At 37.2% G+C, this 24,440-nt stretch overlaps 1 protein-coding gene and 2 long non-coding RNA genes across 11 annotated transcripts; 1 reads left to right on the forward strand and 2 right to left on the reverse strand.

The window, feature by feature from the left end:
• Window positions 1-338: 338 nt before the first annotated feature.
• On the forward strand, window positions 339-8,226 carry LOC133738521 (uncharacterized). 8 transcript variants are annotated; one of them, XR_009860145.1, is made up of 12 exons: window positions 340-570; window positions 978-1,042; window positions 1,143-1,432; window positions 1,540-1,616; window positions 1,899-2,121; window positions 2,205-2,455; window positions 4,093-4,177; window positions 4,305-4,408; window positions 5,236-5,316; window positions 5,642-5,756; window positions 6,007-6,113; window positions 8,204-8,226. It is a non-coding gene; the product is annotated as an uncharacterized LOC133738521 (long non-coding RNA). The 8 variants fall into 8 exon arrangements; XR_009860143.1 differs by lacking the exon at window positions 8,204-8,226 and having other exon boundaries at window positions 341-570; window positions 6,007-6,210; XR_009860141.1 differs by lacking the exons at window positions 6,007-6,113; window positions 8,204-8,226 and having other exon boundaries at window positions 339-570; window positions 4,269-4,408; window positions 5,642-6,000.
• Window positions 7,681-16,289, reverse strand: LOC133738518 (disease resistance protein At4g27190-like). The gene is made up of 4 exons (XM_062166075.1): window positions 16,233-16,289; window positions 9,448-13,626; window positions 8,173-8,941; window positions 7,681-8,069 (listed from the first exon to the last, which is right to left on the reverse strand). Exons 2-3 carry the CDS (start codon window positions 13,024-13,026, stop codon window positions 8,177-8,179), a joined length of 4,344 nt encoding a protein of 1,447 aa, XP_062022059.1. The 5' UTR covers window positions 13,027-13,626; window positions 16,233-16,289; the 3' UTR covers window positions 7,681-8,069; window positions 8,173-8,176.
• A 2,270-nt stretch (window positions 16,290-18,559) lies between these two features.
• Window positions 18,560-21,926, reverse strand: LOC133738522 (uncharacterized). 2 transcript variants are annotated; one of them, XR_009860149.1, is made up of 4 exons: window positions 21,409-21,926; window positions 20,172-20,379; window positions 19,048-19,308; window positions 18,560-18,954 (listed from the first exon to the last, which is right to left on the reverse strand). It is a non-coding gene; the product is annotated as an uncharacterized LOC133738522 (long non-coding RNA). The 2 variants fall into 2 exon arrangements; XR_009860148.1 differs by having other exon boundaries at window positions 19,048-19,311.
• Between the last annotated feature and the right edge of the window lie 2,514 nt (window positions 21,927-24,440).

The raw sequence follows: 24,440 nt of genomic DNA on the forward strand, positions 1-24,440 counted from the left end.
AATAGACTGTTAACTACATGATCTTAATTGTTTCTATTACCTAACATGTGGTTCGTTGGTTTCCAGCGGTGCACTTGATGTTTATGTTCAAAAGCTGTTTATGTTTCGATTCTATGTATTCTCATATCTCAAATGTCTCATAATCGCAATTGCATCTCAATTGATTTACAAGATAAAAAAAAAAGAAGGAAAAACAACATAAATAGAATTTTATATATTAAAGTAATATTCAAATTTGACGTAGCCATTAGAGCTTAAAGATGTCAAAATGTTGTCCTATCAAATTTGCCATGTCATATGTCAAATTCAAATTTGACCCAAATCAAAAGAAAAAGCCATTGGAGATGCTCTAAGTGTCGGACGATTTTGCCTCTTATTTCTAGTCTCTTCAACTGTTTTGCCCCTGCATGGCTTGGTTGCGTGGCTTGCAGAGTGAATGTAAAGGAAACAGAGTGGATATGGAGAAAGAAAGCCAGAGAGAGGTCTTCTCCCTGTTTGGTAGAGAGAGAGAAGAGGGAGATTCTGGGTTGCGCATCTTCCAGCTCCGGCGACGACTAATTAAATTTCTTGGTAATTGATAGTGGGGTTCTCCAAAATTGAATCTTGAATTTCCTAATTGATTGAATTTTGATTTTCTTTTTTCAATTTCTTGATGATTAGTCAAGTAGTTTGGTTGTGGTGGTTCTTCGAAATTCAATATTGAATTGAATCAGTTGATGTGTGTACGTATATGTTGGATATCTACTGCGGCCATGTTTATTGATTATGATGAATATGGGTTGGATATGTCTAAATTTTTGTAAATTTTGCTGTGAGATTTAATTCTGTAATTACTTCACTCCCTTTTGGCTGCTATCTCTATAACTTAAAGACTGGAAAATTTACAAAATTGATGCTTTAGTTTCTTCTTCCCTGTCTTCTAGACCATTTGCTTGCCCTTTTTTTTTTGGTGTGGCAATGAAGATTTTTCTTTGTAGGTGGAGTCGTATTTGAGCATAATTGGAGAGCCAAAGAGCCAAAGCTACAGTCTGTATTTCGTCAGGTACACTCTGTCCTCTCAATTCTCTTCATCCTATTTTGCTTTTATGTAGAAGTTTATGAAAGAATATTGTTGATATATTAACGTTTAGTTGTGATTACAGGTCATTTGCTGGGTTTTGGGGGAATATGGAACTGCTAATGGAAAGCATTCTGCTTCATATATCACTGGAGAGAAGGGAAATTGTATAGTTAATGGACAATTGGAAGGAATATGTTCAAGCCATGAGAATCTCGCCTGTCTTTCCTGAGAACCGTTTAAAAATTGGTCAAGAGCTTACCAGGGGTCTTGGTGCTGGAAGAAACCCATGCCAGACATTGGTGTGAATGCTGTCAAAGAAAGCCTAGAATCATAGAAGAAGCACTATATGGGTCAGACATGGTATTCATTATGGTAAGCTCAAATTATGTTCCCTCGTTCTTTGTTCCCAACCTTAGCCCCTTTGAGATATTATCAGACTTATTTTAGCCATTCTGCATTTGACGTTGAATTACATGCAGGCTAGAATGGGTGGAGGAATTCGCACTGGTGTTGCTCCGGTAGTTGCAGGTGTTGCAAAATCAATGGGAAACTTCAAGTATCCCTTTCTGACTATGGTTGTAATGAGATAATTCGGAATATGAGGGTATTACATTTGGATTTGATTTTACAGCATTTTAGAATTTGATCTCAGCTATGTAAAGTCATTGACATTTTAAGAATATATTGGCTGATGAGAGGTTCAAAGAGATTATGAATGAATTACCATCTCACATTAGGTTATAAACATGAATTCAGGAAAAAAAAAACATAACCCCGCAGCATCGAGTGGGCGAGTTGCCTAGTTACCTATTTTAAACCTCTAACTCCTTATGAATAGTAATTTGCCCTGCTGCTTTTCCCATAGTTTGCTCATTACCCTTGCCACCTGTTGATCTGTTGAGCCACCACCTAATTACTTTGAGTGATGGCGGGTCGCCCTTTCTCTGCTGAGCAGAAGAGACAGGAGCTGAAAGAGAGACGTTGTTTGCCTGGCAGAAAGAGAGTTGAAGAGGTGGATTGATAGAGGGTGACATACGCAGAGGTTGTATTCGTTTTCCCAGGTGCAGTAGCTTTTTTTCAAAGAATTTCTTTAAAGTCATTCTCAATCTGTGCATGTCACTGATTTTGGGTTTGAGTAATGCAGGCGTTGTTGAGATTGTTATTCATTTTGAAGCTTATGGATTTTCAGGGAGGATGAGCATAGTATCAAAAGAAATTGACTGAGGAATGTGCAACCAATAATTTTTCTTAATCTGTTTCAGTTTTTGCTAAATTCTGTCATTTCCAGTGTTTTCTGAAATCTAACTCACTCAATTTAATGCCTTTTATGTTATTCTTTAGGTGAGACAGAGATGATTGTTCCTCTTCTTTGCTACAGAAATTGAGCCGCTGGAGGTATTATATATGCTATCATGCAGTAGTTTGATGGCATGCTACTCAAGCATAGCTTCTAATACTTTCCATTTACTTTTTCTCAGATTCTCCATCCTTTGAATTATTTGGGTTTATAGTTGCTGTTGTCTGTAACTATAATGGTTACAGACTACAGCAATTCCATGTTATTCTGTGATTGTATGGAATTACAGACATGTGATTCACTGATTCTCCATCCTTTCAATTATAGTTGTTGTAGTATGTAACTATAAACCTATTGTATATCGACAAAATTGTATTTTCCTCTATGCATACTATGAAGGGAATCCTGGAAATGCAATAGCTTGAACACGGCTTAGTGTACTGGAGTATCATTTTAGGTCGTATTATTGGAAATTAGGAATGTGTTTTCAGAACTCCTTGCCTAAGATAGCTCTTTATGTGAGTGAACAGATTTTTTTGGGGGGGGTGGACAAATTCTTTCTGATGTAATAGGAAAGCCTATTTTCAAAATGGATTTGATTTTTTCAGTGTGGCTAGACTCAAAGCTTATGTGTTTGATATATGGGAGTTCTTTCATTTCTGACATACATAATACATAGATTTCCCATTATTGTTTAGATTATAGGAGATGTTAAAGCAATAGTAGGTTTAGTTAACTCAGCGAATGCTTCAGAGTTCTGATGGTGTACAGGGTTTGCTCAATACATAGTATGAACGTGTTTGCTTTAACTACTAAAGCTTAAAGATATAGATAGAAACAAAATTTGATTGCTTATCTATAAGTTCTATAACTATCAACTATGTTTATCTTCCACTCTTTTAATTTCACTTTTGAACAGAACCTCTCTTCTATTTTTTCCCCCTTTTGCATGTGCGCAGTTGCAACTACTATGTTATATATACATGTGTGTGTGTGTGTGTGTGTGTGTATCTATATATATATGAATAGCAGAGCTCTGCACAAAGCTATTGGGTGCGGTCTTGGTTTCAGGTACTTTGATTAGCAATGGTACTTCAAATCTATGACAACTCCAATAACAAATAACCATGACCCTTTTGCATTTTCTTGAACCTGTGACCAGTTCCTCTTATTCTGTTTATGTTTATACTTAAAATAACTGCTTACCAAACATGACTTCTCTGTTGCTGTTTCATGGTCCAAAATTCAAGTATATTAATCTATTTGAACAGCTCTAGAGTCTCAATTTTAGCTGCATGAGTTCTATTTGAATAGCATTCTCCATTCACAACCTGCTGATTGTTTTTACAAACACAGACCGCAATGCTACTCATTTGTATTTTATGAATTTTTGTGTGCATCTTTTCTCTTTGGCCTGGAACTTGAACTTTTAATTGAAAATCTCTTGGGTTGTGAGATAAAAAAAAAAAAAGATTTTTCTTTTTGTAAGTGTATACCATGATTCTTCTGTCTATCTCTGATTCATTGCTTTTGATTATGGGAAATGGGTATTTGGTGAATTGGTTTTTCGTTACAGTTAGAAATCAGGTATTGAGATTCCTGGGTTTTGTTGTCTTTATTCGCTGTGGCCTTTGGGTTCTAGCACAACTCTTAAAAGGTTTTTCAAATTAATGCTGCAGTGATGCATGTTTGATATAATAAATCCCTGTATTGATTCTGAGGGTTCTTATTGCAGATTTCATTTGCAGTAGTTGTAATTATTTCTTATATCAATGCTGTGATTTGGTGTTGAAGCATCTTTCAGTCATGCAAAAACAAAGGTATGCCGCTACTCTATTAATATGCATCGGCTGATCTGATATCAGATTGAGAATAGGATTATTGAGTCCCTGCGTAAAATAAAATTGACAGGGTTTTTTGTGGTTTATTGGATTCCCCACAATCCAGGCTGAGGGACTTACAGTGGAGGTGATACTTTAAACCGTGAAAATAGGGTGTTACTTGATCATTGGACGTTGGAAAAGATGAGGGATGCTGAACGCCTCAATGAGGTACTTTGTATCAGTGTTATCAACTGAAATTATGTGTTTGATAGTAGTAGGTTTTTGCTGCTTAAGGTGTGATATATAATAACCTTAGTTGATGGTTCTTGATACCTCCGAATTTTTGTATTGGATGACTATGCCAATCTATGCTTTATTGCATACATAATCGTGCCATTACAAATTTGAGCATCGCAAATGAATAACAGTGCTTTACTTTGTAGGCATGGGGTTTGACCCTTTTTTCACCAGTATTTATAATTATTTGACATAAAGCCTCTAGAAACCAAACCTAAGTGTATCAAAGTGGTTATTGAACCTTTCAAAAAAAAAAAAAGTGGTTATTGAAAAAGGCCCTTACTGTCATTGTTTCTCATAAAATGGGACATCTTAGGAGTTCTAATTTCTCAATTAAAACACATATGTTTTTTTCTTTAAGTTTATATTGTTTTTAAATCTGCCCTATTTTGAATAAATTTCGGGATGAAATGAAGCAGCTAGCTAAGATTGAGATATATAAAATGTAGCAAATTTCCTGCTCTTTGTAACCAGTGGTAAGGCATTATCAATTTTGCTAACTAGAACGATTTTGAAAATAGTTAGATTCTTTCTTACAACAGTTGATGAGATAATAGAGAGATAGCATTGGTTGAGCGAAGACTATATTTTAGTTTTGAGCAACTAGGAATGAGTACATTTGGCTGGCAACAATCAACATATTGTGTTGGTCATGCAAAGTTGTGTCCACATTGTTCATAATGAATTACTGTTTGTCAGCTCTGTTTTGGTTCTTTGTATATCTCCAGATTCTGTACTAATTATGCTTGCTCGCGCAGGGTGACATTGTCTTTGCATCTGTTATGGCAACTCTTGGACTGCAAATATTGCTCGAGTCTGCTTGAGAACTGATCTCAAAGGTAAGCGATCCATTTGTTTTCCCTACTCCAACCTGAAAATTGGAGCCGAACGATCTCTAGATTTCGGACTCTGATTCGGTTGGTTTTGTGGAATGTATTGCTGATATGCTCCCTTTTAACTGGCTTCTTAGAGGGTTCCAATTTGGCATATTGAAAAGATTTCTGTGGAGGCATATCCATAAATTTTCACTGTTATTGTATCACCTGAATTAGCAAATCATAAGAGTTAAAAACTGGATTGCTAAGTTCTGTTATTCTATATATTCAGTAGTTCGGTCATACGTATCTTACTTCTGTATCCTTCATTGGCTACAATCCCGACCAGAAATGGATGATGGACAGGAGAAGTGGATGACCGCTATCATGGTCTCTGTCACAGTAGTGAAGTTTCTCCACATGGTCTACTGTCAAAGATTTAAAAATGAAATTGTACGGGCAAGGTGAATTTCATTGAACCTTGAAGATAACAGTATTGACAAGGCAGGGTGAATTAGTAGCTGGGCTAAAATATTGTCAAAATTGGGAAAAAACCGAAAGAATGCGGAAAGAGTCCACATACTCTTTCGATAAATGATCGCGTCAATGAGCATCTCTAAAAGGCTAAATTTAAGTATCATGTTTTTAAGTTTGATTTTATATTTTGGTTAATTGTTGTAGTTAAACATATATCATACCCGCAACATCGTGCAGGGGTTGATGCCTAGTTACGCACTATTTTCATATCAAGGTTGATACCAATTATCTTCTACAAGACTATTTTGTCCACAGCAACTGTGACCAGAAAGATTGGTGTGGGGGTAAAGATTTTCTACTCAAGTTTGCCTATTTTCTACTTGAGAGTGGTGTCGACAAATAGCAGCCTACCTTATATTACTACAAGAAAAGAAACAGAAAAGTTAAATCTTCATACTTATCAAAAAAAAAAAGTTAAATCTTCATATAGTAGGATTTTTATGAAATGCAATTTTTGTGTTAACAAATGTTTGAGCAGTTTCATATTGCCAGTATTATTCCTCCATGAGCTACTTAAGTACTTCCATAGTACCCTCCAAATTTTCACCAAATTGTCTTACTGGTATGTGCACTTACAATAATTAATTTTATAAGACGTAACACAATCATGTCCACGAAGTTGTCAAAATATACTTAAAAGTTTTGAGAATGCAATAGGATTGACACTATGAATAGTAGATCCTCGTCTTCCAGTGGTACAATACTCATAAATACGTTTGTATATATTAACTACTGTCGTGTTTTATTTCATGACTTTAATACATTTAGTCATTTAGACATACAAGAATATGTGCATTTACTTTTGGGAAAATTTCGCAAACAGTACACCAAGTAAAGGCCACTAATAATTCTTATACATAAAGTTCCAAACCAAACATTTCGGTACACGAAATCTGAAACTTGACCCACTATCAGTACACGACGTCAATTTTTGACACCAAAATGTCCATTATGCCCTCAGTTTTTTTTTTTTAATAATTTTTTTTTTCTGTTATTTTTTTCTATTATTTTTTTTCTTTCTTTTTTTTTTCTGTTATTTTTTTTCCTTCGTTTTTTCTGTTATTTTTTTTCCTTCTTTTTTTTTTTCTGTTATTTTTTTTTCCTTCGTTTTTTCTGTTATTTTTTTTCCTTCATTTTTTCTGTTATTTTTTTTCCTTCGTTTTTATCTCTTTCTTCTTCCTTCTTCCGGGCTCACTCCCTCGCTTCCAACGCCGCCCTTGCCCTCTAATTGGTGAGATTTATGGTCCTACAGCTTATATTTGTAACTCAGCCAATATTTAGTCATGTGAAAAGAAAGAAAGAGATAAAAACGAAGGAAAAAAAAAACGAAGGAAGAAAAAAAAATAACAGAAAAAATGAAGGAAAAAAAATAATAGAAAAAAAAACAGAAAAAATGAAGGAAAAAAAATAATAGAAAAAAATGAAGGAAAAAAAAAACAGAAAAAACGAAGGAAAAAAAATAATAGAAAAAAATAACAGAAAAAATGAGGGAAAAAAAAATAACATAAAAAAAAAATTATTAAAAAAAAAAGAACTGAGGGCATAATGGACATTTTGGTGTCAAAAATTGACGTTGTGTACTGATAGTGGGTCGAGTTTCAGATTTCGTGTACCGAAATGTTTTGTTTGAAACTTTATGTATAAGAATTATTAGTGGCCTTTACTTGGTGTACTGTTTGCGAAATTTTCCCTTTACTTTTAACTAACCTGTAAATTTCACAAACGCAATGAAGAAGGAAAGACAAATGAAACACAACTACAAGAAGACACATAATTATGTAGTTCACCTCGAATTTGGCTATGTCCACCACAATGAATATCCAAATCACTAAAACAAAAGAAGCAGGAAAAGATTACAACACAACTACTTGTTGTTGTTTCCAAATTCACAAGAAGATAAGAAATCCAAATTACAGACAAGATCACAAGAATGGGCCAAAACTCTCAATATCAATCACAGATAACTAACACAAATTCTTTTTTTCTTTTTTCTTTTTTTCGAGAAGACTACAAAAAATCTGAAATACACACAAGGATTCAAACTACAAGAACAATCGTTTTTTTCTTATCTTTTCTACTCATCACACAACTAGATTAAACAAGTGTCTGTCGCCACCGCTCCCCAGGCTGAAGTGAGCTCGAGCGGAAAATGCGGCAGACATAAAGAACATCCCAACCGACTTGTACCAAGCCACTCCTAGATTAACTTCTCCACGAGCAGAAATGCACTGCGTCCAGATCTGCAAAATTTGATTCACATTGAAACAGATTACACATTTATCCTGATGCTCGGTCAAAACACATATGATAGGACTGTACAGCAGTAGAATTGCAATTGCATACCTGATCAGCTTTCTTTCTTGCTATCATTCAGCTCCTGCTTGAGATTCTCACCAGAATCAGAGACTCGTATCCTCACTTCCCTTGAGATGCTGAGGGATCCTGAACAGAAGTTGTTCATTTTGTTGCATTTGTTAATTATGATCCATTCCACTAGTGGCCAATCAAAAGTATATTTGCCTTGCGAAAAGCTTCCAAGATTGGGTAGATCCACAAGAGCCAAATAATATAGCTGAGGGAGCATGCTTTCATCCTCTGTTTCTTCACCCTCATCTGCTGCGACTATTGCTTCGATCATCTCGCAAGATCTTATAGTTAGATATTTGAGCTTGGCAAGACCTCTGGCAATCGAAGGAGAGAGCAGGTATCTCAAACTGCCACAAGATCTAACTTCTAGTTCAGTTAAATTCTGAAAGCCTTGACAAGATTGTTTGAAATCCATGATATCATTTATTTGCATCTCTTGATCAGATTGGGAAATATTTGAAGGTATTTTGTATGACTGAGAAATTGAAGCATTCCCTTCATTGACGGTCAATCTTCCGACTTCAAAAATCTCTTCCAGTGAAGAACAGTTGAATACCCCTATGCTCTCCAATCTCTGCAATCTATTTTGCATTTGTGTTGGTACCAAATGCAATAGTTTGTCACAATCCTCGACAGTGAGCTCTCTTAATTCAGAGAAGGAGTTGGGTGAAAGTCGGCTATTCCATATCTCTTTCCAGTTGCCCAGACGGCTAATTGTCAGGTATTCCAAGACGGGAAAGACAACCTGCGAATACATTGAGATCTGTTAATATAGTACTATCTCCCAAAAATTACTTGCTCGCTTACGTTGTCCAACCATTTGTTCTTATAGTTTTACATCCAGCAACAACAATACATATATATTTGGGAATTCCTTTTTTGGGTCCTATAAAATACTAGCTGGTTGGTTTATTTTGCTATAAACAATTGAGAGGCTGGGTAGGGAATTTTGTGACCATTTATTTTAGGCTTTTAGCATACTCTCCAGGTGACTTGTGCAAGTGTGAAACTTTAAAATAAGGTAAATTGACACATATTCATTTTTATATCGATATTATTCTTTTTGGACTTCAATTAAGCCTTTATATATGCTTATTCAAATTCTTCTTTCATCCAACCTTGGTAAAAAAAAACTATGACATAACCTTAGTAGTAGATAGTCAAATTGTAATTAGTAATTTGAAAAAGTAAAAGATGGAAATTTACTTCCAAAGATGTGACAAAGTACAACTTTTCTAAAAGGAAAAATACCTTGGGGTCAGAGAAAAGTGAATGTTCAACGGTCAAACTATTGGGATAGAGACTGCTGCCTTCCAGTTGCCTTTCCATCCCCTTACAAGTACTTCTGCTCATTCCAGTGAAGCTTGGTAGACCTTCAAGTGCCAAGTCTGTCAAACTACGGAAGTTGATCTCTTTGACATGATGTCCCGATCCTTCCAAGGCAAAAATTGCTTCCAATGACTGGCAATCCCGTAAAGTTAGCCTTTCTAGTTTCTGAAGCGATCCCAGTGGCAGGTCACCATGAAAAATCTCTTTCAGCCTTCTTGCTCCATCGATTTCCAGATAATTCAAGACAGGAAAGACGCTTAGTGGAGTATCTTGCTGAAGAGTCATGTCAATCAGATATTCCAGAGTATCACAGTCTTTGAGGGTAAGTGACTCCAAGTTTGCACAGCAGTTTACATCTAAGACATTGAGAGGGTCCGTCAAATTCTTCATTTTTAACTCGAGCTTGTTAGTTTTCTTTAACAACAAACTGATTCCAGTATCCGCAAGAGAGCTTGCGTCAAGATCATGAACTCTCAAGTAGTTACCCTTTAAGTCCTCCAAGTCTTGATAAGGCTTATCCCATCCAATAGAGATCTTAAATCTTTCAAGCTTATGAAATGGCTTGCTGGTTCGCAGAATGTCAATTGGTGGTAAAACCACTTCCAAAGTAGTCAAATGGGAAAAGGAAAGTAGCTCTGAAAGTAACCCAACTCTCCAGTCCATAGAGTTGGCCCACCTTGTGAGATGGTCGTAGTTTCCTTCTAGATCTCCAACATACTTTGCAAACAGATCTCCAAGGCTGTCGAGTTCCTCTGGTTCACTTCTTTCCTCATCCTCCAGTCGAGAGATCAGATCAGTTGTTGTTTCTGTTGAGGCTTGTTTCTCAATCGCCAACCTGTTGAATCTCTTCCACATGTCGACTTCTTCTGGTTGGGCATCAACCTCCAATTGAGAGATCCAATTGATTGATTCTGTTGAGCTCAGTTTCTCAACCACCCAATCTTCAAAGCTATCCCACATGTACAATTCTTCTAGACGAGATAAACTCGACAGAACACCTGGTGAGATTACTTTAAGCTGTGTACATCCTGCCAAACTTAACACCCTCAGATTAGATAAATTTTTGAATGTATCAGGCAACTGTTTGATGTCAGATCTATTTAAGCAGAGTATCATGAGTGTCCGTAGCTCTGGAATGACATCACTATTAAAAAGCTGGCACTCCACTAGAATGAGTGCTTGAAGATTTTTCAGAAGTTGAAGGGATGGGAGGATTGAACCCGCGATAAATAAAACCTTGAGATCTTCCATTCCATCAAAAATTGTGGCTGGCAGCTCCAGTTTATGAAAATCTGTGCATAGCAACAGTAAAAGCTCAGTAGTACTCATATTGGTTGTCAGTGAACTACAATAAATAGATTCCTTGTTAACACTATTCTTGCGCCAATGGTTCAATTCTTCTCCCCGTCTTAACACAACTCTCCTTTCAAGCTGATCATTCTTCTTCTGTCTCATCTCTTCCGAGGCAATATACATGGCTACATGGCGCACCACATCATGCATTCTCAAGTTGCCTTTCTCACCGTTCAACAATAAAGAACGATCTTTGAGTATGTCAACCAAAGATTCCACATAGTCCCTTCCTTCAGATATTGAATTAATGCCTCTAAAAAGCCCAAGCACAATCCCAAAAACAACCAATAATCCAATTGTAAAATCTTCACTCTCGGGAAATAGACAACATAGCAAAAAACATGATTTGGCTTGCTCGCTTGGTAAACAATTATAGCTGAACTCTATTTTTCCATACACATGCTCTATCACTCCTGGAACGTCTTTTGGGCAAGCTTGTTTTAGTTGTCTGAGTGCACTTCTCCATACTGGAATTTTTCCATCTTGTAGTGCCCTTCCAACCGTAGAAATTGCAACCGGTAACCCACCACATTCATCCAGAACCTGTTCTGCTATAAGACGCAGATCAGGATTTTCAATGGAACCTCCTGCTACCTTCTTAAACAAACTCCAGGCATCATGTTTTGGCAAACTACCAATGAGGAAATTCTTTTTGGTTCTCATCTCTTTAAAGATATCTTGATTCCGTGATGATACCAGAAGTTTGCAACTTTTTGGATCACGGGAAATTGGAATTCCTAGTTCCCACAGATTTAGTTGTCCCCAAACATTGTCCAATATTACAAGGACCTTTTTCGTACCCATAGATAATCTTTCTCGTAACTTGGCTGCTCTGTCATCCTCTACTTTAAGTTCCAGACCTAGAGCTTTCGCAATTTTACCCTGGATTTTGATCAAGTCAGGTTCTTGTGTAAACTCTGCAATTGCAACATCATCAAATAGATCTACTTCACTCGCTTTGGCACCAATTTCCATCACCAAGGTTGTTTTGCCAATTCCCCCCATGCCACAGATTACAATGGGGTTGGATTCATCATCCGTCAGGGCATCCATTACATCTCTTATGACTGAAATTCTTGATTCAAACTCAACAGGTCTTGCTATGGGAGTGGATTGTAATAACAATTTGAAATTGCTCTGAGTCCCCATTTCACCAAACACATTTGATAGTTGTGAAATCAACATGATCTTGCAGCTTTTCTTGATATCAACACGAGAAATTCCAATTGCTTCCAAATCAGGTATTCCACAGACATCAGTCAGTATTACAAGAATCCTCTTGGAATCGGATGCCTGTAAAACAGCACGTAGCCTCTCTGCCCGTTCAACCAAACTCCCATTCTCCAATTTCAGGTCTAGCATTTCTGCAATTTCACCTTGTATTCGTTTCAAGTCTGGATCCTGGGACACAACTGCCATGGCAACCTCTTCAAAGCGCTTTTTTTGTTTCATTCTTTTCATGAACTCTTTAGTTGTTACTGTATCTATCTCTCTGATTGTCCCAGAAATGCCAATCATACTGATCTTGTCATCTTGCAGAGCCGTCAAGAGATCTTTTGTGTAAGGCAACCTATATTGCAGACGCGCATAGAGATCCATAGGTGCAGGTGGTTTAGCAGGATTGGATGTTCCTGAGGAGGAGCTAGCCCCTTCATGTGGCTTGGCCGGTGCCTCAGTGGAATCCTCAAAATATGGTATGGCTGGATATTCAAATTTCGGCGGAGGAGCAGGACAAGTTATTGTGGTGAAATTTCCATCTGTAATAAGGTGATCAACCTCTGGAGCCATCTTCGCTGCTTTCCTACTCAAGGAATGACGAACCTTCAGATTTGGACACCACCCATTTGAGCTGCAGCATGTTGTTGCCTTGGCTACTCTTCCTTTTTCAAAACATGTCTCCTTTTCTTCTATGGTCTGCTTTACTCGTTCCAACCAGTTGTCAACTAGAGGAAGAATATCCTCTAAGTTCCTCTTCGCTGCATCTACACTTTGTTGTACCCCATCTCTTTTGGCAGTCAGAGTTGTAACCTTCGCGGTGAGATCTTCAACATTGCTCTTGTAGTTAATCAGATAACCAAACTGTCGCAGAACAGGTGCGACTGTGTACTCTGCTAATTTTCCAACAACTGTAATCACAATATCTGCCATTTGTCTACTCTGTTTTTCTTTTTGATGATCAAGGAAAGAAAGAAAGGAAGGAAGTAACGGCAAGAGGTTATTTTCTTGCCCAGTGAATGCAGATTCACAGAATAATGGAATTGATGAAATCAAAATCAAGGAAATGAAAAGAACTACCAACTAAAGTGAAGTGTTGTTTTGATTTTGGTTTTTGGTATTCTTTTTTTATTCTGTGTATACAAATTCACAGAACAATTGAATTGATGAAAAATAGCGATGACACGAGGACAAGCAAAGTAAGGATCAAAAAGAGGATGCAATAACTTTTTTTTTTTTTTCTTCTGGCTGAATAAGCAAATGGCAAAGATACTTTTTCTATTTAGTTTTTCTGGTGATTACAGTATGAAGATTCAACTAGAGTAGAGCACTATCAAAGTCCAGAAGCAAAAGGAAAGAAGCAGGGAAGCCAAAGTAAGGTGGATTCAATTGTAATTTGCAAGGTGTACCTTTCTCAAGCAGCTGTTAAATTTGTTTGGTGATAGCAGAAGTGGACACAAATGCGACAATATTCTTCTGAGGGTAGAGAAGAGATGAGCTTAATCTGTATAGTGTTTATCTTGAATCTAAGTCCTTTTTCCGAGTAAGCATCACCTAACACTCCCAAGTCAGAACTTATTCAGATAAAAAAAGGGTAGTTCTGTTGTCAAAATATAAAAGACACAAGTAGCTAAATAGAAAATGTCAGAGTGATTCATTTGTTACCGTCAATTCAAGCATCCTAGTCTTGAAGCGGGTGACAAAGATGTAAAAGCATCTATCTCTGCTAGTCTTTCCCGGCAAACTAGGGTATTGTTGTTGGCCATGTGATTAGAATCCATCTCCCAATGCCAACTTGACTTAAAACACACTTTACCGGGTGACGAAGATGTAAACGCATCTATATATCTGCTAGCTTTTCCTGGAAAACTACGGTATTGTTGTTGGCTATGTGATTAGAATTCATCTCCCAATGCCAACTTGACTTAGAAAACGCAAATAATTTTTTGAATTGGAATTTACTATATACTAAAGCCTCGTGCCTCTGTTCGTACTGTTTATTCGATCTTAAAATTACGGTTTTGCCCCTCTTTTATTTTGTAATCACAGCCTTGCCATTCGTAGCATGCTCAGCTTTTTTAATTATCATTAGGAACAAAAGAGTTGGCTTATAAACAACCTTTTACACAGAATATATGCAGCCCACGTTCACATTACCTATCAACGTGGTAAGTGGCTAAGGAAACAGTCAAATATGCAAGCAGTAAAACAACAAATCCTAACAACTGTAACATTCTCCCTTAATGACATGACTAGCTCCGGATTTCACCCTGAAATTCAAGGACCCATTTTATGAGTAATTCTACCGAAAATCCAGCAAAATTACTCCTAAATATGGATGACCCAAAATATGTAAAAACATTCTAACGCTTCTCAATAATCATATTCATTCTTATCTCCTAGAGCCTACACCCCTACATGCTCCTCACAATTCATAACCAACTCCCTGATAATACCATGAGGGCAGGAGTGAAACCTTTTGATCCTCTTTTGATAAAAGAAAAAAAAAAAAAAAAAACAACTCCCAGATAATTTCAATAAATTTAAATCTACTTAAAATAAAAAGTTATACAAATGTTGGTAATCAGAGCAATCTAAGGATTAAACCGATATATCACATAAGTAGGTTAAATAATAACCTACAATGAAGATTGATGTAGTGGACACTATGCCTCGACTAACTTGCAGACTGGGCACAAAAAACCGAAAAGCCTTGGGAAAAGCATTTGAAAACTGTTAGAGTGAGTGGACGAAAAACAAATAAATTTTAAGGAAATAAAATAAAATTTAATGTTTCCCTAAATTTGTTTTCATATATAACCAAGCTTGTAGTAAATTCTCGTGAAAATATTCTTAACCAGCCTCTAGTACTGAAATCTCAAAATAATTCAAATCATCTGTAAATCATCTCGACACATGCTCTGATACTGATATCTCAAAATGTACTGTAATTCAACTCATTTAATATACGAATATCTCATAAACATTTCAGAAATTTCAATTAAAACTCTCTCATGATAAAATAGGCGATGACTGGAGGGTACTACCGACTAGTCATCTCATGCCACCTGAAGGATACTGCCGACTAATCATCACATGTCATCTGGAGGGTATTGCCAACCAGATGACACATTGAAGGATACTGCCAACTGGAATATATAAATTGTGGAGGGCACTGCCAACTGGAATATATAAATTGTGGAAGGTATTGCTAACCAGACTATTACCTAGACGGTACTGCCAACCAGCTAATACATGCATGCGTTATCATCATCATTTTTCATAATTTATCTCCTCGAATACATAATTCTAAACACATAATTTCTCATAATATTTAACTCATTATTTTTCATTTCATCTTTGACTCATCAACTGATAATATTTAAATCACAATTTCTGAAAGAAATCCTTAATAATTCATAAATTGTTGAAGGAAACCTAATGTATGTGTGCCTGATCCAAACAGGATTACTTGCTCTCATTGTAATATGGTAGAATATTATAGATCTCCTAATCAAATATTGATTAGGATTCGTCGTACTCCAAAATATTGTATATGTAATCCTCTATATAAAAAGGCCCATATTATGAATGAAAGCATCTAAGTATTCTCTCAAATTCTCTTGTCCTTAAACACGTTATCAGTAACGTAGCTCTAACCCTAATCCAAAAAGCCAAAACCCTAGAAAATCTCAAAAACCCTTCAGCTAGCCAGCGTCTAGCCAAAGCCCAACCAGCCTTGCCAGTGCACCTCCGCTCACCCCCCCGCACCAGTTAGCCTCGCTAGCGACCTTTTTAAGGTAAACTTTTCTAAAAGTTGCTTTTGATGATGACTAAGAAGGATCACAAATGGAATAAACGAAGGAATACTAAAAGGACAAGGACTCGAAGAAATTAAGGACGATTTTTTTGTTCTTCTAAGAAGTAAAGGGGAGAGAGGGTGGACAAATGAAAGCAGTAGTTTTTTTTTTTTTTTTCCTTTGCTTTTATTTTTCTATTTTGGGGTGGGGGTTGTAGGATGAAGAATAAGCAAGACCAAAGACAAGAAAGGAAACAAATCTAACTAAAGCTTAAGCAATATATTCGAACAATAGAAAGAAAGCCAACAGAATTGCGGGGAAATGGCAACTAACGCGTACCTTTCTCGTTCGAATTGTTTGGTTGTTGATCAGAGAAGGGAAATGCAGAAATTTCTGGAGCCAGGAGTACAGAGATGATCAATAATGATCTTATAATTCCAAGTCTACTCTTGCTCTTCACCACTCAACTAAAGCAAGTCAAGCAGTGAAGTCTGGGCCCAGGCTTTTATTAGTGGGCGCGGTAACTCTTTAATCATGTTCATACCTTTTCAATGAAAATGTGGGCCTGGTGAACAATGGAAACACATATACATGAATCACTAGACCTTTAATTATGAAAAATGGGAACACATATCTCGATCTGGATGAGCTCTCAATTTGGAGCTCTTTTAAGTTTTGAAATGCCAAGAATGTTCTTTTGATTCCACACATATTTCAACTGATGGATCACTCAATTCCATTTTCTCTAGGCAAGGGAGTAATGTTGCAGTAGTAGCAGACTTTTCTTTCAATTCTAGACATTCAACGTCAAATTTTCTGGCTTCTGCTTTCTTGAAAAGCAATCGTTCTCTTTTAGTTTCTCGTAAGAGCCGATTAACTGCAACAGCCTTCCCAGTTTTAGAGTGACGAGCCACAAATATGAAGTTCGTGTTGGCGACGAAAAATTCCGAAGGGGAATTTGGCTCGCCAATGGATTCTGACTGGAGCAGGAGCTGATCGAGAGTGATCGAGAAGCTTCCTTCGTCGTTGACTTGGAGTTAACCATCGGCGCAAAGGAGGGGGGGGGGGGGTACCTGCAGAAAACTATCCAACGCAAATAAATGAGTTGTGTGCAATAGAAAGAGTTGGAATCAGATATCTTATTTGGTCATTGTGCCCCCTATTTATAGGTGAGGGAGTGCTTGCAGCACAAGTGGCGTTTAATATCACCTTTATTACCTGTACTTATTATCGCCATCATGCCACGTTATTATGATCGTCATTATGCCGCGTTTATTAGCCTCCTTCATTGCAACATTTACAATGGTAGTTTTCATCGTATTCATGATTGTCATTACTCGCACACTTATAACGATGTTTAATTGTCATGAAGGTGAGTCAAAGTCGTTGACTACGCCCACAGTTGGCTGAAAGGGCTAGAGAATAAGAAATGTCACAGCCTTCTACAAACAAATTTTCTTTTTATCAAGTCGAATCAGTCACAGCATTAACCAACCACTTCCCGTGAACAGGAGCACAATTATGTATAAAGAATTATCAATTTAATTTGAAAATAATGTTAGATTCAATATCCCACCAGGAAATTGCTAAAAGTATCCAACGCAAATAAATGAGTTGTGTGCAATAGAAAGAGTTGGAATCAGATATCTTATTTGGTCATTGTGCCCCCTATTTATAGGTGAGGGAGTGCTTGCAGCACAAGTGGCGTTTAATATCACCTTTATTACCTGTACTTATTATCGCCATCATGCCACGTTATTATGATCGTCATTATGCCGCGTTTATTAGCCTCCTTCATTGCAACATTTACAATGGTAGTTTTCATCGTATTCATGATTGTCATTACTCGCACACTTATAACGATGTTTAATTGTCATGAAGGTGAGTCAAAGTCGTTGACTACGCCCACAGTTGGCTGAAAGGGCTAGAGAATAAGAAATGTCACAGCCTTCTACAAACAAATTTTCTTTTTATCAAGTCGAATCAGTCACAGCATTAACCAACCACTTCCCGTGAACAGGAGCACAATTATGTATAAAGAATTATCAATTTAATTTGAAAATAATGTTAGATTCAATATCCCACCAGGAAATTACTAAAAGTATCCAACGCAAATAAATGAGTTGTGTGCAATAGAAAGAGTTGGAATCAGATATCTTATTTGGTCATTGTGCCCCCTATTTATAGGTGAGGGAGTGCTTGCAGCACAAGTGGCGTTTAATATCACCTTTATTACCTGTACTTATTATCGCCATCATGCCACGTTATTATGATCGTCATTATGCCGCGTTTATTAGCCTCCTTCATTGCAACATTTACAATGGTAGTTTTCATCGTATTCATGATTGTCATTACTCGCACACTTATAACGATGTTTAATTGTCATGAAGGTGAGTCAAAGTCGTTGACTACGCCCACAGTTGGCTGAAAGGGCTAGAGAATAAGAAATGTCACAGCCTTCTACAAACAAATTTTCTTTTTATCAAGTCGAATCAGTCACAGCATTAACCAACCACTTCCCGTGAACAGGAGCACAATTATGTATAAAGAATTATCAATTTAATTTGAAAATAATGTTAGATTCAATATCCCACCAGGAAATTGCTAAAAGTATCCTTGATGATGTAAAATGCATCTTTTAGATGTAGACTATGAAGCAAGTAGCATGAACTTGAAATGTTATCATTTCTAGTTTTGGATCTGAAAAGAAGAAAATTCTTAGCCCTACACTCCTACAGGAAGCAATTTCTACCCTAAAATGACTTATCCCAACTTCTCAAGTCTTGTGAAGATGTTAGAACAAGTAATTTGCTAACATTCTCTCAAAGTTGCTACTTGTACAGTTACAGGAATTCAAAGAATTGACTCGCTGCAGTTTAATTACATCAAAAATGGATTGAATTTACAAAGACTTTAATTGCCATGAGTTCAACGGACTGTTATCAACCCTTCATATGGGGTATAGGGTTCTATAGACGTTATGACTGGTCAATCCTTCCAATATAGTGTATAGGTCTTTATTCTTTGTCCCAAATATCTCACCAGCCTTCTGCAGAGTCTCCTGAAATGTTCAAGTTATTTATAGACAAGTAACAGTCACTAAATCAACCGTAAAATAGCACCAAAATTGAGCTGACAGAGAAAGAGCATGTACCTCTTTTCTTTGCTAGTGGGAGTTTAGTTCCTTAACATTTGCCAAAAAGTGCCAACTGCTCCCAAGACAAATGACTCTTGGCAATGCTCAAGATCAGAAGGTCAGAAAACTTAAAGCATCCACCTGGTCATGCTAAAAATGATTTCTCATGGCAATAAGAGGAAGAACTATATACATCTCACACATCACAGAACTGTCAATAGTCAAGTCGGATCCCATCCATCACCGGCATTGTTGGTTGAGACCCATTGACATTCTATCCTGCTACAATGTATTATTAAGAAGTTTATCAACGTCAAATACAAGTGATAACCACAGCAAGAAACAGGGGTCAAAGAAATATTACATAAGGGTTTCATTATTTAGAAATGGAAAGTGCTCTCTGTTCTGAACTATATGCATTCACTCAATCATAATCCATTAACTCTAGACTCTGAACCCCATAATATAAAGCATTCGAGTATGTGACCAAAAGACCAAGCATCTGCAGTTCTACACATAGAGAGTATGTGCCAAGAACCTTCATTCACACAAGTGATGTTGAAATCACTCAAAATATGCACACCTCAGTAATGCAACGGAGAAAAGTTCAATCATTATAAGTGAAACATGTCAAAATTCTTGATTTGTGCCTTCCATAATGTGGAAACTCTCAATGTAATTTGGGCTGAGATTAGCAATTCCAGAAAATGAGAGGAGAGAGTTGGTGAAGTTGCTATGCTCATCAATATCAGTTCTTCTCTTACTATCAGTCTGACTAAATGGTGGAGATACTGACTAGAACCATCAGACTTGAATGATGTAGTGCTGGCTGCACATGTTGTCTCAGCATATGCAGACTACTCTAATGGATCCAAGGACCCACTTTTAAGGGTATAAGTTCTGCACTAAATGAATGTGACTCGATAGGATCAACATAATCTCTTCCACATGGATCCTTAAGACTCCTAATGTAGATGGAGAACTACCTCTTTCAACATTTCCAGAAGCTAAACACTTAGGTAACCAGATGAAAGAAAAGTTTAATTAATGTCTGCAGAATCCACTATATACTTGGAAAAAAGTAAAAACATATATGTGAATAATCCTAGAATTAGAGCCAGAGCAATGAATTCACGAATAACCTGAAACGGAAGGGGCACCCATGTCAACTCCCATGTGGAATAGCAAACTCCGAATCTCGCTCTTGTTGCTCTTTAATTTGAGTTCTTCTTCAAGCACTTAGAAGCTTGATTTCACTTTGTCCTTTTTCCCCAGACAAAGGTTGTTCCATATCTCTTTCAAGTTAAGGCTGCCACCAATTTATAGCCTCTCCAAGACTGGAAAATCAACCTGTAAATGTTAAGTTGTGTTAGTACATACCTTGACCTGTATAACATTTCATAATAGCTAAATCAGATTCAACCGGTGAGCTGTGGGCGGTAACCGATTCTTTGCGGGTCATGGGTTCAAATGTCACTACCATCATGGGATGCGATGTCGATAGAAAAAAAAAATTAAAAAAAAATTAGCTAAATTACCATTCAATACGAACAACACTTTATCAACCCTTACATTGCAGAAATAAAGATTTATGTGATATAACAAAGTCAAACGATTGAATTCTCATATGATGAAAGCAATCATACATTGGATAAGTTTTAAATACCCGAGTCTGAGAAACTATCAACACAGTACAACATATTAACAATATCTATTACTAAAAGGATTTTTGTTTTGTCAGCAATAAGAAGGAAACTTTGTCTTCGTTTGAGAGAACAAATTCTCCATATCTCCATTAAGTTTCATTGGACATGAACTATACGGTTGAGAAACTCAATTTAGTTGTAGAAAACACCAGTGCAAATTCAGTGCTCTATTGTTCTCATAGAGGTAGAAAAGAGCGGCAACTGTCTGTTAGTCATAAGTTTTAAGACCATTCCCATGACTTTCACAAAACAAAATTCAATTCAAAATTGTGGCAGCTCCTTCGGATAATGCTTACGGTTATCTTATTACTTTCCGACTCGGCATGAAAATTGAAAACAGCCGCAAATACCAGCAAACAAGACATACTCCTCATTTTCTATCTCCAAGGCCACAATTGTTGAGAGTTCAAAAGGTCAGGCTTATTGAGTTCAAAGTGCAATTCAGCCTAATGATCACAAATTTTCGATAAATGCACTGGTCTAATGGCATGACATATAAACACATTTGATTTACCACTTGTCTTTTTCTTTCTCAGCTATTCATTCCCCATACAATCTACTTTGATATGATCCACATATGTATGACTCCATAACCAATCACAACCCAGTTCAAGTTACCAAATTTGAAGCAAAACCCAAAAATCCAAACACAGAAAGACTAAAAAAGTGTTACCTTGACAGAAATGGTTCCAGCTAAAGCATCAAGGTCTTCAAGCAGTTTCCCAATTCGGACCTCATTCCAAGGATCCCTGTACTGCTCCCTCAGTATAAAATCAGTAGAGAAATTGTACAGAATTGTAGTCCTGCTCTGAGACGGAGTCTTGTTCAGCAACTCGCTCTGCGGAGGAGCGTCTGCTGGTGGGTCCAAGAGCCTCTCGAACTTGTGAGACCTCGCTTCCCACAGTGCCTGCGTCACCGGCGAGTGGAACATTCCGGGCCACAAGCTGATGGGCTTCCGGGTCAAAGAGTCCGACCCGAAAGCGGGGAGGGTTGCCACTACCGGAATGGTCGTGTTGGAATTGGAATTGGAAGGAGATGAATTTGGGTCCATGGAGTTTCTTGGGGGTCTTGGAATTTTGATTTCTGGGGAAATACAGTGTATGGAATTGACTTGATTCCGTTTTGGTAGTTTAAGATTTGGTCAAGTATTAATTATGGTTCGCGGCCTCCGTAAATATGGGGGCTAAGGCTATACACGTTTCTGGCCTATTGACTCTTCCTGTCTATGACGCTATGTAACGATATTGACCCATATCACATGCTGCCTTATTTCTTTAGTAATGTCATTTTTTTTTTGTTCGAAAGGGGTTTGGAACCCAGCTAGCTCAGTTCCACGTCCGGTTTCATTTATTATATTAATATTAGTACTTTACAAGGGAGGGGGACATAAAACCTGAACCATGTACTACAATAGAAGCTTAGTAATGTCATCTTTAAACATGTTACAATTAGTTTTGTTAGTACACCAAAGGCTGACTCAGCTGTTCAATGATGACCTCCCCACCAATAGGCCTGGCAACAGTGCGGTCACGGGCGGGTTACGGGCAGACTTAACGGGTTGGCAGTCTTAACGGGCTCAACCCGTTATCTTAACGGGTTATAACGGGTTGAGCCCGATGGGTTCGCGGGTTACCCGTTCGAACCCGTTAAGACCGCTAAGGTTTTTTTTTTTTTTTTTTTTTTAATTTTAAAATTCTTTTCTAATCAATTACCCACTAAAACCCGTTAATACCTGTTAACAATAAATTGGCCATTGAAACCCGTTAAGACCCGCTAACATAAAAATGAATTTATTTATTTTTTTTTTTTGCATTTTTTTAAGGGGTTTTTCCCGTATACCCAAAAAGTTCCTGTATTTTTCCCAACTGCCCAACACTTTTGTATTCTACTATTAACTTTGGGGAAAGACTGAAAGGGGTAAGTCTTTATCTAAAATGTTTTTTGTATCCTACGTTGACCTGTAGTTTTGTCAATATTATTTGACCAGAATTTTTTTTATTTTAAACGACAAAAACAAAAACAAGACTAGCCTTCAACATGCCTAAGTTTTTCTCCTAACGGCCTCTTGCCTAACGGATACTTTAACAGGCGGAATCACTGTTGCTTGTCCTAATTTTTGGTTTTAAAACTGGTTTTTTCAGATAAATAGTACAAACTTGACTTTGGATTTCTATAAGATACAGACATTTTGGATAGTGACATATGAAGAAACATGAAGGAACATGATAAATAAGGAAATAATTAAAATGACAACGACATTTGTTGAAGAAGTGGATGAGTAACCACATGAATTTATTTATTCAAAATATATACATGTTAAACATTCAGAGCCTCATTCTCAGGTAAATTTGCTGTTTAGCTATCCATAAGAATGAGAACAAGTACTTACTTGTACTGAAAGCACACTACTTCACACTTTAGACAGGAAGGGAAGCACACTGCTAAACTATTTGAGAGAAGACTCTTCTACTCAAGGTGTTTGAATCTAGAACTGATATGGCTATTTTCGAATATTGGATGGATGTTTCCGTTTTCGAATTCCTTACAACTTAAACTAAAGCTCCTTATATAGAGAGCGGAACTCAAACTAGAATTCAAAACTCAAAAATGTACAGGACAACTCCGTGATCTTCTGCTTTTCTGAGTACTCCTGCTGGTGGAGGTCGTACGGGAAAAGCAAAAGCATGTTAGGTGAGAAGTGAAGTGTTTTTTACTTTTCCTTGTCTTTTTCTTTTGAAAAGGGAAAAGCAAAAGTAGCCTTTTAGAAAAGTCTAAAGGTCTACAGTTGCTATCTTGGTGCTGATTCTTCACCTGCTGCTTCACATGTTCTCATCTGTTTCTGAATGGTGGCCAAAGACAAAGGAGTTGTTGTCTGCCTGGGCCATGCGAGTTGTTGTTGCATTGTCCTCGACGTCTGTATCAACATACATTTTGTAGTGGTTGTCAATTTCAAGTTTTTCCACCCAGTGCGTGCATGCCATTGCCGAGTCTATCTCTTTTCTGGTGAGAGATAGGAATAGGTCACTACTGACTACGTCAGGATGATCGTAAGCAGTGATGATTGTCTTTTCTCCTGCTGCCAGGAAGGTATTGTGGACATCTTCAGAGATGATTTTTTTGATGTAGTCTAAAGCCATGGCCTTCATCCACGGGATGCTTGAGTTTGGTTGGCCATTGTATGCTACACAGGCTGGTTGAAGATATTTTCTTTGAATAATTCTCACATAATGATATGGGGGAATATATTCAACCTCACCGTTTGCCTTCTGGATCCATTCTGGAGGAGTGGATCTGAACTTCAGTCGAAGTGTACAGTCTTTCTTTCTGATATTTTTGACTGTGTTGACAATGATGGGAGGCAAACCTTTCAGATCATCATTTGTTTTGCTCCACAGGTTATGGACAAAACCATTTTCAACAAGCCAAAGCTTGTGTTCTTGGGGATGTTCACTCTGAACATTTACCAAGTATCTTCCAACATATGATCCTGAGACAATGAAGAGGGTTGGAGGAACTAGGTCTTCTGAATTGTGCCTTCCTATCAGATTGTGGAATTCATGCCAATCTGATTCATTGAGTGCTATGATAGGGACCCTAGCACTTTCTGGATTTTCAAGGAAGTTAATTTTTTCTTTCTTGACAGCACTCTGCTGTAGTTCTTCGAACTATGGCCTGCCATTTTCATAGAGTTCCTCAGCTAAGACA

The sequence above is a fragment of the Rosa rugosa genome, chromosome 3 (assembly GCF_958449725.1).
Source record: "Rosa rugosa chromosome 3, drRosRugo1.1, whole genome shotgun sequence".
Lineage (NCBI taxonomy): Eukaryota > Viridiplantae > Streptophyta > Magnoliopsida > Rosales > Rosaceae > Rosa > Rosa rugosa.